Genomic DNA, 17842 nt, shown 5'->3' with positions numbered 1-17842 from the left:
TGTATTTAGTTAAGAGAAAGTGGTGTTACACACAAATGATTGAGTAAAGTCTATGGTGCATTTGTAGACATTTTTCAAATTTAGATTTTGAAGTTTTTACCATTTGGCAACCCCTATGCCCAAGTATTGCACGAGGAAAGTTCGAAGGATTTTTAGGGTATATTTGGTTCCAAGAAAATATTTTTTTTTAAAAATTTATTAGATATACCAATGAAATGTATAAAACTTGGGAGTGAAGCATGATATAGAAGAGGAACCGACACACAAAAATATTGGGCACTCACTTCATGTGCACATGGATTAGTGTTTGCTACCTTTCACTTTGGGTTCAAGTCCTGACATTATTAGCCAAATCACATGGTTCAAATATGATGGTGGTTGTAGTGACATCATCAAGTTTTGGGCAAAGCAAATGGAGATTGGAGGATGTGGGTTGGCTTGGTTGCCCCATGAATAAGCAAACACTCCCCCATTATGGTGTTGCCAATTAATTGTGATTTCAATAGATTGGATGTAGTCATTTCCCTCAAGTAATCATAGTTTTTGATTCCTCAATTGGCCTTGTACTAATACCTAAAAAGAAATGGACCATGGACAAACCCTTAAAGTGGGAATTCACTATATTAAGGCTACAACCAACTTAGGTAGATTGATAAGGTTTTATATTAAATTTATAAATATTTAACTCATGTCTAACCTAACTTTAATTAGTCAAAGACATTTATTTTTTTCGGGTTGGATTCATACCCATTCAAGTTCTAGTGTTACCTTAAAGACATCATTACCATTAAACTCACAACCAACCCAACTTCAATCTACTTAAGTTTTGTACTTTTTTGGATTGGGTTGGACTTGAATTAACATGTTATACTTAATATCAAACACTGTGATGAAACCATTGGCGGAATTTTGATCACAAAAAATCTTCTTATACTTTATAATAATCTTTTATAATGCATTTTGCTTGGCTTCTTTTTAAATTTTTAATAATTAATAAAAATGAGTTCTAATAATAATTTTGTTGAGGAGGCAAAGCCAAATAATTCCTGAAAAGCTATTTCCCAGTGTAAGTAGCTTAAACGGCACCCTTTCATTTCCCTGTTATTGGGGTTGGAAAATGGGGGAAGAAGGGAATGAAATGATGGAGAAATTGGAATCACCATCAACAAAAGAAGGTGAAGAAGAAAGAAAAGTGATTCAAATCTACTCAACATCCTCTGAGGAAGAGCCCATTATATGTCTAAGGGACATGGACATGAAAAAATTAGAAGAAACCCAAGATTGCTTCATCTTGGATTTTGACCCTTTTGACTCCAATATTCATCTCTCTAGTCTCTCCATCACTGAAGAACATGCTGATTCTGATGATGCAGATCTTCATGTCATCTCCCAAAAAGGCCAGGTACAACTCAATCCCACAACCCCATTAACATTTCTGCAGATGGGTTTGCCATTATTAGGGGAAAAAAGTGAGAATTGGATCATGTGTGTAGGTGGCTTGTAGAGACTACCCCCATGCAAGGCATCTGTGTGTGAAGTTTCCCTTTGAAGAAACCCCCCATGAGAGATACTATTACTGTCAACTGGTAATGACGTTCAAACCTATAGTGAAATGTGTTATTTTTGGTTGATTTGTGGAAGTGATATTGAGATGGGTTAATATTTGAAAATTCTTATAATAATTTTTAAAAACAAGTTTATTTTATAAAAATTTTTAGTGTTAGAAAGATTCGAAGTGTTCCTAATCACTATCAAATAGATTCTAATAATTTATCTGAAATCATTTCAAACAGTTCTCTGAGCTTATGAACATGTTTGGTAATCTGTTTTTAAAAATAGTTTTTCAGAATAATTTTTGGAACTGATTTATGATGGGTTCATTGTTTGGATGCAGTGTTACTGCTACGTCTGTGATTCAGCTGCCCCTTGCAAGTACTGGACTGCTCCTCAACCTGGGCACTGCCATGCCACAGAGCAAGATGCCCACTGGAAGTTGCAGAGGAAATGTAGGATGATTGAAATCTAAAACACCCACTACTCATCTTGTCTTTTTTCCTTTGTGGGGCCAATTGACATTTGTAAAAGGTGGCCAAAAATCAGACCACAATCATCGAAGTCAATGACTTCTTCTTTAGCTATGCTACTTCAGTATTTGAAGTTGATGTTTTTTGTATGGTGGGATGGTTTTTGCTTGAGAAGAACCCATTTCATGGAGTTCTTTTCTCTGATTTATTTTCCCCTGATCCAAACATCACTTAATCAAGGGTACTAGCAGTCAATTTAATTTCCAAGATACATAAGATCGAATTTGATACGTCCATTGTATCATTGCATTACGTCATCAATATTTTAATAAGTAGGGAATTTTAGTCGTTGTAGCTGTCGGTTTATTCTTCTGAAAATAAACATATTTTTATAAAGGTTAAAATTTTTCTTATGTTTAATTATCATGAAAAAAAAAATTAAAATTAGTTAAAAATTCATATTTTGAAATTACTGAATTTGAAAATCATTTTTAATTGTATTATGAAAAATGGTAAAAAGAAAATAATTAAAATTGTGATATTACTTAGTTTATATATATAAATAAATTAAAGTAAAATAAAAGAATTTAAAGTAGTATCAAAATAGAAAATATCAATATTTTAAGAGTTTTTTTTTTATTTTATATTTTCATAAATTTTAATAAATTTTTGGTTTATCGATATTGTATATTAAAATATCTATTGATATATCTCCGATATATCCGTAAAATCAAAGTATTGATATATCCGTGATTACTGATATTTTCATTATACTACATAAAAATAATTTATTTTTTAATTTTTCTTTGTAAATTTATAAATTGTTTCAAAATATTAAAAATAAATAGATGAACAAATGAATGAATAAAATAAACTCTTGTAGGCTGCTGCAAGTTACAACTTACAGTCCATGAGGTGATTTAATTTTCTCAAAATTTTTCCTTCAATTTCATAGCAACCAAACCAAACAGAGGAGCCAGATATATAAAGGCCCTTATGGGCAAACCCAAAACTTATCCGCAGCAATAAGCCACACAACAGAGCACTCCATTTCCTCACCCTCGAGCCCAAACCACACCCAGATGCCAGAAGCCGAGGCTGAGCAAGTTGCCTCTCTCGAAGAGGATCTCCAGAAGAAGAAGCTTCTCGTATGTCATCGTCTTTCTTGACACTTGCCCTTTTTTTCTTTTTTTCTTTTTTTGGGTTTTTGGTTAGTTTCTTACTTATTTATTCACAGGAAGAGGAGCCCGTGGTTGAAGACGTCAAGGACGAGGAAGAGGACGACGATGACGACGAGGACGACGAGGACGACGAGAAGGAAGATGGGGCCCAAGGTTGTTGCTCTATAAGTTTCTTGTTTTGGGTTTAGGGTTTCATACCATAACCATTGTGTGCTTCATCGATTCATCATGGCTTGTTTTTGGGCAGTAATAGTTGTTTATGAATTTGGGTTTATTGCATTTATTGATTTATTGGGTGTAACGCGAAATGGATCTGTGGGGTTTTAGCCAATTCCGAGTTCTGCGCTGCCATTCCCTCTGGGTGTTTGTGTTATTATCTCATCTAGTTATGATAAATTTTTTTATAAATGGGTGATGATGTAACATGGAAATGGAGTGGCTCTGCTGTGTTTTCTATAGGATTTAAGGTGCTGGGTCCATAATTCTAATGGGATGTATGTGAAAATTTTATGGTTATCTCTTAGTTATTGCCTGGGTTAGTTCATTTGTAAATTAATTGAAACATGGGTGTTGCCCCATTGCTTTTGTTTTTGAAACATGGGATGACCCTTGGCTTGTGATAATGTTATGATACTCTGCATGGCAAGGGTATCAAAAATTGCAATTTTCGTTCCATGGGTTTCTGCATAGGGGTAATGTTTGACTGGTAGTGTTCTGGATGATGTTACGATTAAGTAAATTGATTTTCGAAGTCCAAGAGAAAAAATCCAGGTGTCTAAAAGTTAGGTTTCCTTTTTCGGTTTTGATAGAATGTGCAATAATCTGTGAATTGTCTCTAAAAGAGTTTCTCTCCTTGTTAGGAATTTTTTTTTTTCAGTTTACTTCTACAGTTGTACACTGAAGCATACTTGCATGTCTACCCCATGGGTTGTGAATGAGCAATGTTTTAATTTCTGTCTCACTGTTTTTGCTGGCAGTTTTTGGTTTTTTTGTGGTTTGTTGTTACTCGACTGTTATTTTGAATCTAGTGTGGTTTGTTTGGCTATTTCCATTTTTTCAAATACAGATTCTGTATCCAATTATCTAATTCTTGTTTACATACTCTTTTTAATATTCAATTACAATGAAGATTGTCCTTGAATTTATCTCAGTTGGGAAATGAGGTGCAGGTGCAAATGAGGGCTCAAAGCAGAGCAGAAGTGAGAAGAAGAGCCGCAAGGCAATGTTGAAGCTCGGCATGAAACCCGTTACTGGTGTTGGAAGGGTCACCATTAAGAGAACAAAAAATGTAAAATTTTGTCTGATTTCTGTTCTTGTATTCACTTGTATCATGAATGTTCTTTACCAGTTTTTCCTGGGCTTGGCAGATATTATTTTTCATCTCAAAGCCTGATGTCTTCAAGAGTCCAAATTCAGAGACCTATGTCATATTTGGGGAGGCGAAGATAGAGGATTTGAGCTCTCAGCTGCAGACACAGGCTGCACAACAGTTCAGGATGCCAGATATGGGGTCGGTGATGGCAAAATCAGACATTTCTGCTGCAGCTGCTGGAACACAAGCAGATGAGGAAGAGGAAGTGATTGATGAGACTGGGGTGGAGCCTCGAGACATTGATTTGGTGATGACTCAAGCTGGGGTGTCAAGGAGCAAGGCTGTTAAGGCTCTCAAGACTCACAATGGGGACATTGTCAGTGCTATCATGGAGCTCACCACCTAGGTAGCCTTAATAGTTCACTTCTCAGTCTTTTCTGAGGATGAGTTTTTGGTATTGATACCACTATTTTGTTTATCGTAGTTAAATTGGCTCCTATCTATTAGGTGGCTAGACTTTCCTTTTTCTTTTGGTTGAACTTAGACAATTTGCATAACAATGAGGGTCTGCAATATGCCCCCTTCTCTGTTATATTTCTTTTCACACGCTTATTGCTCTTTCCATTATTCATTCCTTTTTTTTTTTCTTTACTAGCGTTTCCCTGGTCAAGGGAACCAATGCCCATCCCTGAAACCTTGACCATATTTCTTTCTTTATTACCAATTACTTATTGCCTCCATTGAAGGATTGTTTATTACAAACCAAGACCTAAGTGGAATAGCATGATTGAGGATTATTAAATGCTTGAGTTAATGGACTTGTGTTGTCATCATGCAATAAATATACTCATGTGACAAATCAAGCGTATCAACATGAGCTAGGCAATTTGGATTGAAGTTAGATGGTTATGGGATTTTGCCTGCCTTTGCTTCAAGTTAACTGGCTTGTACCAAGGCAACTGTACCTTCTAAGGAGTTAGATGGTTAAAGTTAACTTGCATCAGTGCCAACTAAGCGTGTATAGTCCAGCAACAATGTCGGCATGTTCCATAAAGGATGATGTGCTGTCTATCTGGGGTCTCTTTCTTGCTTGAGGCCAAATGGCTTGGCTTAAATCATGGAATAGATGAATAGATGCTGGTGTGTCAATGACATTTCTTATTGTTTATTCCTTATCAGGTCTGGCTTTTTAATTAGTTATCGTGCTTTCTGACTTTTGAAACCCAGATAAATTGCATTCGTGTTGCCATTTGAGTTTGTTGGCATTGATAGGTGAAAGCATTCTACTTTCCATTGTTGAGTGTGGGCTAAGAATGGGGTCCAGTTAGGGTGTGGTAATTTCTTTCTTGTAGTTGATTAGGCTGAAATGTTCATTTTGGATTATCTATTATTTCATTTGCAATCAATTATTATCCTGCTCACCGACATGCCATTGCTTATTTCATAGTTGCACACATTACAAACACAAGATTCAAAACCAAATGACTGAAAGTTGACAGGATGAAGCATCCAGCTTGTAGATACTTCAATCCTCTACTCTCTTTAGCTGTTGATAACCCTGCAATTGGCTCGAATCTGTCCTGCTTCACCAATTAAGACACCAAGTTGGCCCATCTTCACCATTGCAGAAGCAAATTTGTTCTTCCAGAGAAACGGATTCCCTGCATTTTGTCTTACTTGGGTTGCTGTTGTTGTGTCTGTTAGGAGAGTCTGATCTGATGTAAACAAACCTCTGTTTCTTAGAACATCGACATAGTAGCCTACGTCTGTGATGCTTGGGCTAGAGGGGTTCATTGGAACCACCAAGTTAGTATTTGTGCTACCTTGCGGGCACTGTGTCTTCAAACTGGCTGCATACTGGGGATCTAGAGTAGGGTCCTGGCCCGATGTTCCATTGAAATTGTACAACCTGTTGCTGAAGGAACTGCAATGCGAACGGCCAATTGTGTGTGCTCCTGCACATACACACATCTTATAATATCGAGGAGTTGATTCCATATCTTAGTTAATGGGTTGAGTCTGATTTTGTGCGATGGTTGGAAGAAGTTACCACTGAGAGTCACCATTTCATCCTGTGTCAATCCTTTGTTTGAAAAGAACTGAGTGAGTTGGTCGACAGTAAAGGTCGGGGGTGGTAAGTTTGTCGATGCCTCTGAAGCTAGTGAAATTCTGCCATCTCTTCTTCCTGCAGGGACATCATAGCCAAGCCCTCCGGTCTGCATGAAAAATTAAGGTTGTTTCCACATAATCTAGGCAACTTTATCAAACAAAAAAATAGTCTACTTACTATCTCCACGCTATCCCTTGCTGCAAAGGCAACTATATCAGCACATGAAACCACTCCCTTGCACACAGCTTCGAGTCTAGCCTTTGCACTATCAATGACTTCAAACCCTCTAAGACTAGGGTTGTTAGCAGGAGAATCCTTTTCTGCTGTGTTTGAGGGAGTCGAATCGATGAGCACTGACCCATCGCAACCCTAGAAATACAACAATTCAACTTAATATGCTGTAGAACTCAAAGATGATAGCCATTAATAAATATCTTACCCTAACAAAACAATCATGAAAGTGCATTCTGACCAGGCCAGGAGCCACCCCACTGTCCCGAATGAACCCTTTCCTAACCTCATCTTTCACTATGAATTCAGCCAAGCCACATGAGGTTCTATAGAACCCCACTTGAAGCTGAGCTTCCAACTCAACACTTAGACATAAGAAAACCAGAACCCAAGTTAAAGACAACCAAGTAACCCTTTTCGAACTCATTACTTCTTTGTGCTTATAGGCTATAACATTGTTATAGGTATTTATAGTAGAAGTCAGAACCATCTTAAATGGATATGATTGGTTCCCTAATTGAGTATTATTTTCATTCAGTGCCATCCGAAGAGGCACAAGGCTGGAATGTCATTGTTTCGTATTCGGTGGAAGATTATTAGTATTCGCACAAAGAAGAAGAAAAATACTAGTGGAGTGGTTTGATGCAGTGGGACATATATTATACAAAAATCCCTTTCCCTGGGTTCACGGGGACACCAAATTGATCTCAGTTGACTTGGATGCAACAAAAGCCAAAGTTGGTGCGTGGATAGATATGGATACCCAAAAAAAGGCTAGACAGAAAGCCGATAACAATGATATTGATACATGACATTGTCTATCATGTGTTTGTCTGCATCTTTTATCTACATTCTGTCTTGTGTCATCTTTTGCATGAGTAGAATGAGCTCTAATAACTTGTTGCAAGCTAAATTTATTGTTTGAGACTTTGTTCTTTGATCATCTTATGCATTCAGTCCTTTAATTTGGTGGGTGAATCCTAGGTAGTTTTGCTATAGACTATTACACCTCAAACTGCAGGTTTTTTATTAGGGTTTTTATTGTCAGGTTCCATGAAGTAAACCCTAGTTATAGTTATTGATCACCCTACAGTTGGTTCGAATCTCTCCATCAGTTCCTGTTAGTACTTCAATTTGACTCATCTTCACCATTGCTTTAGCAAACTCCGACTCCCAAAGCAACCTATTTACTGCATATGTGGTCACTTGCCTGGCAGTAGCCTGGCTGGTTGTGAGTGCCTGATCAGACGTGAACAGGCCACGGTGATGAAGAACATCTGTGTAATAGCTCGAGTCCATCACAGCTGGGCTGAAGTTCATGTCCACAACGAGGTTAGGATCAACAGTTCCCTGTGGACCTCTTGGGCATTGTCTCTTCAAATCCTCAGCATATAGGGGGTTTAAACTCGGGTCTTGGCTAGACGATGCATTGAAGTCATATAGTCTGTTGCTGAATGAGGTGCAATGAGCATGGCCAATTGTGTGAGCGCCTGCAGGTGTTGTATAGCTAACATTAGCGACTAAATAATAGAATGGAATGGTACTGTGTTAGTCCTACAAATTACCGGAGAGCGTGACCATCTCTTCCTGTGTTAGTCCCTTCTTAGCAAAGGACTGGGTGAGTTGATCAAGGTTAAGAAATGGAGCAGGTATGTCTAGAGTCTCAGAAGCAAGTGACACCCTTCCATCTCGCCTCCCTGCTGGAACTGACCACCCAAAGCCGTTGCTCTGCATAGCCAAAACAAATACTGAGATCAAGATTAGTTCAGGTGAAGTTTCTCTGCTTCTGGTCATCTGGGGCTGAATAAGAAGCATTGCTTTCTCTGAATGAACGAATAGAATGATTGGATTCTGTATTTCTTTTGGCTTTTAGAAACAAGTTAGGCATGAGCTCATGCTCGAACCCCACTAAGTGAAGGTCATAGTTTAAAAAAACCGACTTAAAAATTCAGTTTCCTTACTATTTCTACAGCATCTCTTGCTGCAAATGCAAGAGTATCTGCACAAGAGACTACTCCTTTACATTCAGCTTCTAGTCTAGCCTTGGCACTGTCGATCACTTCGGTCCCACGGAGAGTATTGACATTGGGTGGACCATCCTTCTCGCCTACATTCATTGGGGTTGAGTCTACAAGGATGGATGCATCACATCCCTGAGACAATATCATGAAATCAATGTTATGTTCTGCATTTTTTTAACCTGATGATAGATGAAGTAGGGGGAAAGGAGAAGCTGGTGATGGGGATGATGCATGTGTTTACCCTAACAAAGCAATCATGAAAATGCAGTCTCAACAGACCAGGAGCAATTCCCCTGTCTCTGTCGAAGGCCTTTTCAACTTCGTCCTTCACAATTGATTCAGCTCTGCATTTGTCTCTGTAGAATCCCACTTGAAGCTCAGCTTCAATCTGAGAGGTCAGGGAAAATACTAATACCAAAACTAGAGGTAGCACCATCTCCATCTTGAGTAGTCAGGTCTGTAGCAATTTATAGATAAAGAATTCAGCCGCCTACGACACTACTACAAAAAATAGGAGAAAATGACAGATTTGAGAGTTTAGCCCATCTCCCCCACTTGGGATGGAGGTTTGACATTACTCTGAAACTGAAGGATGCAAGTGGTTAAAGATAACAGAGGAGACACCAGATATATGGTATAATATAGGAGAATGATCGGAGAGTGAAAGAAAGTACGGTCTCATATTAGCTTGTATATTTATCAGTAGCAGGGCAAGCTAGCCCTACCATTTGCAGTCCTCAGCGTCCCTGTATACATGATTGTAAGACACCAGCTCAAACCTTTCACAGAACACCTAAGTATGCAAGACTGACTGATAATGTCTAAAAATCGCATTCTAATGGAACCTAATCGATCAAGGAATGATCCTTTTTCAACTACATTAAGAGCCAAACATACCCTCTTCTATAAGTTATAATTCCAGACAACCCTACTAATCATGGAGATGACTCCAATCCAAGAGATCAGCATTTTGTTCTTGATTTCTTGGGCATGTTTTATTAGACTTTGGAAGCATGGTGGTGAGTGATGGTGATAGGTAACCTTTGGTGAGACAACTTAGAGAAAGTAGTTCTGAGTGTATCAGTAAATTCTTGAGACTGCACATGGAAACTTCCCTACAAGCTTATACTTCAAAATTCAAATCATAGCAAATCAAACGGGATTTTTATTTTTTTAATTTCCTCTTGACTGACTCCATATAAACTGCAGAAAATCTGGATTCCGATAGCAAATCTAGGGCTGGGGCCTTGAAAAAATAGCCACTATTCCTCCTTTGTCAAACCTGACCCATGTTAATCTTCTTTATATAATCCTTCTCCACAACTGGAGCCAAATAATCAATTGATTTTGGTGTTGGCCCATCTAACCAACCAAAGAAAAGGATCCAAAGAATCCCTAAATCTGTTAAGGTTGGATTGAATTTGGAGGAACCAATGACCAGGCATCTCTTTTTATATATAACCTTTCAGAAATTTCTGGTTCCAAGAGCAGAGACTCTGAAAAGATTCAGAAGCCATTACACTTCCCTATCAAAGACTACATTCCAGTTCTCTGCGCTACATAGATTCTTAGAAACATGGCCAACACAGAGCCTTTGCATTAAAAGCATGCAACCTACCTGATAGTAAGAGCGATGGCTATAACAGAAAAAGGGCAGATAAATACTCATTAAAGCATTGACAAGCAAAGTAAACCATAAGTTTTGAAAGTTTTTAAGTTAAAAAGCATTTTACAAGTTTGGCAAAAGCCAGACTCTTAATAGAGTTATCAACCACAACGTGCCAGTCATAACATATATACATATAAGTGTCTGTTGGGGAAGGAGGAATGGTAGCAAAAAGGAAAATTTATTATCTGAGGAACCTTCAGGTACCAAAGTGAGGTTCATCAGTTCCCTCCGGGAAGCTCCTCCTTCAGCACATGTTCCCAATCTGCAGAAGAGCCGTCACTAAACCCTGCAGGAAGCTGATTCTGAAGCCTGTTGGACCTTGGCAGTTGGATCACTGGATCATCCATGGCATGTTCATGGAACTCCTTCACAATTTCACAGTCGAAATCATCTAAATATGAGTCAAATCTATCTTTAGTATGGTTGGCAATGTGAACCTGCAAGTCAGGTCCCAAAGTGACATCCTCCACTCTGTCTTTAATAAACATCCAATGGCTTCCCTTACCTGCAAATTCTAGATCCACTTCTTCAGGTGGCTGTTGTCTTTCAGCATTCATGGGATTGGATTTGTCAGCACGACATTTTAGGATACGAAATCTGGCCATAACATCATCCGACTGGGTGCTTGTGCTTATATTAGGGGAATGGTCATCCTTAGCCGCAGGTGCCAAGTTATCATCAGAATTCATATCATGAGAAACTTTGCAGCTTGATTGTTTCCCCACATCTTTACTATTCAAGGAGTCTGAGTTCTCATACCGACGTTTCAGGATATGAAATCTGTCAACAACATCAGCTGCGTGGCTCATTGTGGTAACATTAGGGGAATCCTCGATGGTGATATCTGGCACAGGGTTTTCTTGAGCCTCACGCTCAAATTTGTCAACCATACTTATATCAGAAGAAACCTTGGAGCTTGACTGCTTCTCTACATCTATAGTGTTTTTCAACAAATCTGAAGAAGAAAATCAGGTTAAACAAAGGTCACAGACGAAAACTTTAAACTAAAGATTCTAACCTTCTGTTTTGCGCAACTTGAATTTCTCCATTTCAATCTTCATGCGGTCAAAGCGAGCTCTGTAACTAATAGAACATAATGCAGCTTCAGCCTCAAGCCATAGATTCCTATACAAGAGAGCTTGAGGGTCTGTTTCTTCCTCATCATGAAAATTCTTATCAAGAATCTTTCTTATAGCCTGCAGATCACATTACATGATAATAGAACCATCTTTCCCTTTTTCATGGAAAGAAATAATTGTTGTTTCCTTGAGCAATAAATGGAACCATACCTGGATTGTGCTATCATCATTTACTGTGTCTTCATCATTGACTAATGAAACAAAATCTGAAAGTTTCTCATCTTTGTTACCAGATACAGAGCAATGCCTTTTACCCTTGTGGTCACTCTGACAGTGAAACTGATCCTCAACATTTGCATCTGCCACCTTTTTCCCCAAGGGCCAACTAGCACTGGCACTCTGTAAAGATGTTCATCAGCTTAAGAAGAAAATCTATTTTTGAGTAAGAATTTAAACATTGAAAGATTCTCAACCTGATCAATTAATAGCCAATAGCTTATCCATACATGTAGAAGTTCAATAAATTAGTCAGCTTCTTGTAGCATATGACAGAATAGCCATCCATACATATACAAGTCATAAAATGGTTGATTTCTTACAGCATAGAACACATTATGAATGACATGGTATAGTAAAGGGGACAGCATAATCGAATGACGAAATTCTTGTTACCATAATCGTATTGAATGATTTTCAAGAAAATCACACACTTCCCCATTCCAGTCCATTAATAGTGCCATAGGAAATTTCATAAGATTATAGAAACAATGTACCTTGTTAAGGTCAGGTAACTCTCCAAGAAAATGAGAACTGCCTTGCTCAGCAATTTTTTGACCTTTCTTTGTCAAACATGCATCAAAATTGTCAATCACGCGCTTAAGGGTCTCATGGTCTTGTTCCTTCAATGAGAATGCATTGTCAGAACAATGTGATAAAAGCAAGACTGACAGGTCCTGCACTGTGTTGATAAGCATGTGAACATCAATTTTTGGGGTTGATTCTGATGCAGGTTGTTTAGTAAGCTTGGTAGAAGCATCATCTCCAGACAAAGGTGAACAAGAGATATTTTCTGTTAGATGATATGTCTCATGAGATGACCCATCTCTAGAAACATCATTGATATTATTCCCGGTGACTTCAACACCAACCCCTGATGAAAGCTTTCTTTCAGATGTAAACTTCACTTCCTCAAAACTTTGTCGCATGGTATGAGAAAGTTCAAGGTTATCACTTTTTGAACTGTTAAGCAGTGAATGATCTCTTTTTGGTTGAATGATGTCATTAGAAGACTGATTCCCATCACCACTGCTCAGTTTCTGACAATAAGGTCCTGTTTTAAAGGCATCAAGTGATCTCTGTTCTCTTGATGGGTGATTAACAACAGATGGCCTTTTCCAAGAAGGTAATAAACCATTTTCTCCACACACATTTTTATGGTACTCAGTGTTTTCATTTGGCTTCAGAGAGGAGACATTTACAGCATCATCACTATTGAGGGGGAAAATATGATGCCCTTGAAGGTTGAAACCATCTAATGCTTCTAACTGCTCCATAAGATTATGGGGACTCAGCGCTTCAGAAACTTCAAATGGAGAAAAATGGGAAGTTATCGATCCTTTCCAGCAGGGTGAATCCACAGCGGGATTATAATGATCTAAAGTCTCAGAAGTATTGTCTATTGAATTGACAGCTTCAATACTATTGGGTGAAAAACTGAAGCCATCTTCCACATTCAAATGAGGAATTTGAAGCTCAGATCTTGCTCTCAACAAATTATCTGTCTCCTTCACACCCATCTCATTGTTTAAGAGCTCATGCTTTTTAGTAGAGGATGATTCCATAGAGAGGTGATCATTTCTTTGCCAGTGACCATTGAGTTGGCTTGTATCTGAATAAAGTTCTCTGCCTTCAGAAATCACAGGGATGTGAGGTTCCTCCATGTTAGAGAGATGATGACCAGAAACATTCTCACTGTTATCAGTACAAATCATGTTCCTCGATGAAAATGAATTTACTCCCAAAGAACTGGGGCTATTGGCTGGTGGCCTAATTACAATTGCAGGGGAAGATTTTGCCTTTGATACTGGATCATCTACACAAGAATCAATTTTTCTGAAGCATTTTTCATATAAAGCACTTTGTGGCTTCCGATAATTCCAAGAATTTGTTACTGGTTCCAGGGATGGGGCCCGAGGATGAGGAGTTTCAGGAAGTACTGAAGTAGATCCCAGGAACGATGTTCTTGGAAAGTCAAGAGAAACAACCATGGGATTTGCTTTTGGTTCATAGAAGGACTTATTATTGAAATGATCTGGGCTGAGAGATCCAACACAATTGTCCCTTCCCAGAATATCAACATATTTTCTATCTGAAAGTACAGAACCTTCTTCACTATTGCTCACACCCTCAGCAGTAGGATCTCCTACAAATAAAGTTACAAAGTGAAAAATCTCAAAACAATAACTGTCAACAGCTGCTTTAGACAAGGTTTAGATCAGGGTAACTCTATACACAATACCATTTGTATCACATCACTTTCCCTTTCACAATTAAGAAACCAAATATTCTTCCAGAAATAGAGGCTACACACAGATAAATATAGGGTTTCACACAGTGAGGGAAGAACAAGTTGGCCAGTGCTTTAGACAGTATATTGCCATAAATATTCAGAATAGCAAACAACAACTCAAGCAACTAACCTCACTTGGGAAATGAAGTTGCTAAGCTTAGATTAGACAAAGATATTTAAAGATGGCATGTCTCATCTGTGTTAGGCATAAAATATATTCCTTGTCATTCTATCTTAATAGACCTAGAAAAATCACGACTAAAAAAAAAAAAAGGTGTTAAAAAAAATCCCAAAAGAACAACCAAGATTATTTTTTTCCTTCACAGTTCCTCAATAGGCAGTCATCATCTGCTTTTCCAATGTAGCCATGATTTCAAATTTGTGACACGCTTCCACTACATTTTCCCACTTAGTTGCAAACTGTCAATTGTTTTTATTTCTTCTTTTGGATGATACTGTAACACAAACTAAATATTAGTAAATACAAATAACAACAGTATTTACAAAGACAGAATATTAAGATAACAAAAGGGTAATCCCAATTATTTTGCCAGGCTGCACAAATCCTATTTTGGCAATTCCAACCTAACTAAGCTCATACTCCATTAAATATCATTTTATTGTTTCTCACCACCCAATCCCCATTCTCTTCTGGATACCCATTATCCATGCAAAGCCTTTAGGCACATTACCATAATTTCAATTAAATAACCGGCTATCATGACTTTTTTCACAACCCCCATGTCATTTTGTCCTTCCCATTATCATTGTAATATCTGTGGCCTAAACAGAACAAGAAAAATTGAACTAGACCAAAACAATGCTGATGTGCAAATTAAAAACATGAAAATTGAAGAACAAATTATTTCCTTGGCAGCATGTTCCATCTCTTTCAATATTTAGAACCACAAGACCAAAACCAAGCAAGGTCCCCAGCATTTTCAAAATAAACTTAAATATTTGAAGATGAGTGAGCATTCTGGTTCGTGGAAACTACTGGGGCATTTTAAACTCATGCTTGTGGTATTTTAAGTTATGGAAAGAAGAATATAACTGATTAATAACCCCAAATACATAAACAAATAGTTATCATCAGAAAAGAAAAAGTAATCACAAATTCACAATGGAAGCTGATCAAAATTATGAATTAAAAAAAAAAGGACAATGTGCTAGCAAGTGACTAGAGAAATGAAACTAGAAATGCAGGCTGCAGCAGAAAAAGATAATGAAGAGTCTCAGTTAAAGCAAAAAAGATAGAGAAAGAGAGATCAGAATAGAATAATAGAAAACTGACCAACCATAACAGAAATGAAAAAATGTGGAATTTATGGAAATGATCTAGGGTCTATATATCCTACAAAGATGAGGATTTACCTTGATTGATATAACTCCTGTAAATGGATGAACCCACAAAATTCGACTCCTTTGAGCAAAGGCTCTCATCAAGTTCCACTTTTTTACCCTGCTCAATATCTGCCAATCCATTCCAAAAGCCACACCACCGAGAGGGGTACTCCAAACCAGACATACTTTGAGTGTAATCATCTAGGGAGGACGATCCATTCAAGTGAGCAGCATGGGAAGTAGATAACAAATCATAATTAGGTTCATTAAGGACCACCAAGGGACTATTGTCCTCAATTGCAGGAGCGACGTATGGGGGATAATACGGTTTGGCTTCAACAAGACTAGTCTTCATGCGGTCTGAGCATTGACCGAACGAGAACACATCAGTTCCAGCAGACACAATAGGGCTCAAAGGAGGCAAATGGGCTATCCCAGACACAATATGGCTCAAAGGAGGCAAATGGACAACCGGGGAATTGACAGGCTGAGAGACGGAGTATCTATAAGCATTAGAAGGCGGTACACCAGTGGCCTGGACCGAATCAACCGCTGAATTGGGATTGGAAAAGTAATCAGGTCTGGAGACGGGAGACTGAGGATGAACCCAATTGTGCAGAGATGAATTGAAGGGAGCAGCATAAGTTGATTCCGTGAAATTCACAAGTGGGTTTGAAAGGGGTTTGGAAACTGGTCGATCAACCGTAAAAGGCGGGGCTAAAGCCGACAAATTGGAAGATGATGAAGAAGATCCTCCATTACCAAAAGACCCAAAACCCATCATTTCCCCCCTTTTTTTCTACCTGATAATCGAGTCAACTGATCAAAACCCACAAAAATTTACATCAAAAGGAAGGCCATTGAATTGATTATCATAGCTCAAAATGAAAATAGCAAAAAACGATCAAGAAGAACAGTAATCAAACAGCATAAAGACAAACAAAAACCCAGTATAATCGCGATAAAACAATAGTAAATGGAATTAATCAGAGGATTAAGCATGAGATAAGCTAAAATTCAATGGGAAAATTGATGAGAAAACGAAAGCGAATACCAGTAGAGCAACGGCAGAGACCCAACGAGAGACGGAGCTGCGTTCTCTCTCCCCTTCTCTCTCGCTTTCTAGCTTTTGGCTTCATTTTTGTGTTGATTTACCTATATACCCCTGTAGCCTGGGGTAAATTCCTCTTCCATTCACTGCTTTTTTGTACTTTCCCATGGGTTTTACATGGTCATCAGGGATATTAACCTTTGATTCTTACCCATTTTTAAAAAAAATATTATCTTTATAATTAAGGTAAATAATTTCAATTTAGGGTTTACACAAATTCAAACTATGACTTTGTTGGAATTTATAAATTTTTTTTTAATTACAGAAAAAAGGGCTTTGAAATTTTGGAGTAATTTTGACCATAAATTTTGTCTATTCTTATGGGTGTGGTAAAAAAAAAAATGTTAGGGTGTTTATTCAAATGTATTTCTTTATTTTTTTTGTTTTCAAAATTAAATATAAAAATATAAATTTATGTAATATATTTACAAATTACTTTCAAAAATTTTAAAATTTGATTCAATAATTTTTTTATGTTTCAATTTTTTTTTAAATAGTTTTAGAACCTTTATCTTTTAAAGGTAAACATTTAAAAGTTTTGATACGACAAATTAATCGCCAATAATTTAGCATTTATTTCAGATATATTTGTTATTTTTCATTTTTAAAATTAAAAACTTTTATATAAAAATATAATATTTTATACCAAAATTATAGATTTATCCTATATCTTTAAAAATCACTTTGCAAAAATTTAACATTTAAAGTGGTTAATATTTTATTTTTTCAACATAAGTCTTTAAAAATTACTTTATCCTCTATAAAAATTACTATTATTATCTTTTATTTTAAAACCAAAAAAAAAAAAAAATTGTAATCAAACGGTCACTTAGGTTATGTTTTGGAACGGTTTTTTAAAACAATTTTCTATTTTCTGAAAAAAAAAAAACAGAAAATACACTTAACGGCAAAAAATTATTTTATATTTTCTGTTCTTAAAAATAAAAAATAAGGTGTTTTCAAAAAATATTTTTTAATTATTTTTTATTGTTTTCACTTGTTTTATTATAACTGTTTTAAGAAATAATTAGTAGAATTATTAAAAATAAACATTACATATAAAAATTATTTTTAAAACATATTTTAAAATATTAAAAATAGGTTAAAAATATTTTTAATTTCTAAAAAACCTTTTCTACAAAAATCATACAACAGTTTTTAAAATCAATCTGTTTTTAATTTCGAAAACAA

General features: G+C 36.9%; 5 protein-coding genes across 6 annotated transcripts; 2 read left to right on the top strand and 3 right to left on the bottom strand.

Moving 5' to 3' along the window:
- Positions 1–1117: 1117 nt before the first annotated feature.
- Positions 1118–2026, top strand: LOC100853301 (RPM1 interacting protein 13). Its single transcript, XM_059743438.1, has 2 exons — positions 1118–1402; positions 1895–2026. The coding sequence occupies exons 1-2, from the start codon at positions 1118–1120 to the stop codon at positions 2024–2026; spliced, it is 417 nt and encodes a 138-aa protein (XP_059599421.1).
- An 861-nt stretch (positions 2027–2887) lies between these two features.
- On the top strand, positions 2888–5148 carry LOC100854239 (nascent polypeptide-associated complex subunit alpha-like protein 2). The gene is made up of 4 exons (XM_003634115.4): positions 2888–3172; positions 3262–3358; positions 4375–4493; positions 4573–5148. Exons 1-4 carry the CDS (start codon positions 3107–3109, stop codon positions 4921–4923), a joined length of 633 nt encoding a protein of 210 aa, XP_003634163.1. The 5' UTR covers positions 2888–3106; the 3' UTR covers positions 4924–5148.
- LOC100854291 (peroxidase 5-like) lies at positions 4573–7298 on the bottom strand. The gene is made up of 4 exons (XM_003634116.4): positions 7067–7298; positions 6805–6996; positions 6568–6733; positions 4573–6472 (listed from the first exon to the last, which is right to left on the bottom strand). The coding sequence occupies exons 1-4, from the start codon at positions 7283–7285 to the stop codon at positions 6060–6062; spliced, it is 990 nt and encodes a 329-aa protein (XP_003634164.4). The 5' UTR covers positions 7286–7298; the 3' UTR covers positions 4573–6059.
- A 455-nt stretch (positions 7299–7753) lies between these two features.
- LOC100853331 (peroxidase 5-like) lies at positions 7754–10396 on the bottom strand. The gene is made up of 6 exons (XM_059743437.1): positions 10342–10396; positions 10162–10241; positions 9121–9267; positions 8820–9011; positions 8417–8586; positions 7754–8365 (listed from the first exon to the last, which is right to left on the bottom strand). The coding sequence occupies exons 1-6, from the start codon at positions 10394–10396 to the stop codon at positions 7924–7926; spliced, it is 1086 nt and encodes a 361-aa protein (XP_059599420.1). The 3' UTR covers positions 7754–7923.
- A 172-nt stretch (positions 10397–10568) lies between these two features.
- On the bottom strand, positions 10569–16704 carry LOC100853355 (uncharacterized). Of its 2 annotated transcripts, none has more exons than XM_003634129.4 (6): positions 16595–16704; positions 15571–16343; positions 12401–14049; positions 11838–12026; positions 11567–11744; positions 10569–11503 (listed from the first exon to the last, which is right to left on the bottom strand). In XM_003634129.4, exons 2-6 carry the CDS (start codon positions 16322–16324, stop codon positions 10767–10769), a joined length of 3507 nt encoding a protein of 1168 aa, XP_003634177.2. In that variant the 5' UTR covers positions 16325–16343; positions 16595–16704; the 3' UTR covers positions 10569–10766. The 2 variants fall into 2 exon arrangements, with proteins under 2 accessions (XP_003634177.2, XP_010662937.1); XM_010664635.3 differs by having other exon boundaries at positions 15571–16359; positions 16595–16691.
- Between the last annotated feature and the right edge of the window lie 1138 nt (positions 16705–17842).

This window comes from Vitis vinifera, chromosome 16 (genome assembly GCF_030704535.1).
Source record: "Vitis vinifera cultivar Pinot Noir 40024 chromosome 16, ASM3070453v1".
In the NCBI taxonomy this organism is placed as follows: Eukaryota; Viridiplantae; Streptophyta; class Magnoliopsida; order Vitales; family Vitaceae; genus Vitis; species Vitis vinifera.
This window is presented reverse-complemented; position numbering and strand designations above follow the sequence as displayed.

Coding starts and splice junctions, on each gene's coding strand:
- LOC100853301 (XM_059743438.1), top strand. CDS start 1,118: ATGGGGGAAGAAGGGAATGAAATGATGGAGAAATTGGAATCACCATCA. Junction 1,403..1,894: donor TCATCTCCCAAAAAGGCCAG/GTACAACTCAAT, acceptor GTTTGGATGCAG/TGTTACTGCTACGTCTGTGA.
- LOC100854239 (XM_003634115.4), top strand. CDS start 3,107: ATGCCAGAAGCCGAGGCTGAGCAAGTTGCCTCTCTCGAAGAGGATCTC. Junction 3,173..3,261: donor TCCAGAAGAAGAAGCTTCTC/GTATGTCATCGT, acceptor ATTTATTCACAG/GAAGAGGAGCCCGTGGTTGA. Junction 3,359..4,374: donor GAAGGAAGATGGGGCCCAAG/GTTGTTGCTCTA, acceptor AATGAGGTGCAG/GTGCAAATGAGGGCTCAAAG.
- LOC100854291 (XM_003634116.4), bottom strand. CDS start 7,285: ATGAGTTCGAAAAGGGTTACTTGGTTGTCTTTAACTTGGGTTCTGGTT. Junction 6,734..6,804: donor CAAGGGATAGCGTGGAGATA/GTAAGTAGACTA, acceptor TTTTTCATGCAG/ACCGGAGGGCTTGGCTATGA. Junction 6,473..6,567: donor TGAAATGGTGACTCTCAGTG/GTAACTTCTTCC, acceptor GTGTATGTGCAG/GAGCACACACAATTGGCCGT.
- LOC100853331 (XM_059743437.1), bottom strand. CDS start 10,396: ATGGCTTCTGAATCTTTTCAGAGTCTCTGCTCTTGGAACCAGAAATTT. Junction 8,587..8,819: donor CAAGAGATGCTGTAGAAATA/GTAAGGAAACTG, acceptor TTGGCTATGCAG/AGCAACGGCTTTGGGTGGTC. Junction 8,366..8,416: donor GTCACGCTCTCCGGTAATTT/GTAGGACTAACA, acceptor CGCTAATGTTAG/CTATACAACACCTGCAGGCG.
- LOC100853355 (XM_003634129.4), bottom strand. CDS start 16,324: ATGATGGGTTTTGGGTCTTTTGGTAATGGAGGATCTTCTTCATCATCT. Junction 12,027..12,400: donor AGTTACCTGACCTTAACAAG/GTACATTGTTTC, acceptor ACATCTTTACAG/AGTGCCAGTGCTAGTTGGCC. Junction 11,504..11,566: donor CAAGTTGCGCAAAACAGAAG/GTTAGAATCTTT, acceptor TTTCTTCTTCAG/ATTTGTTGAAAAACACTATA.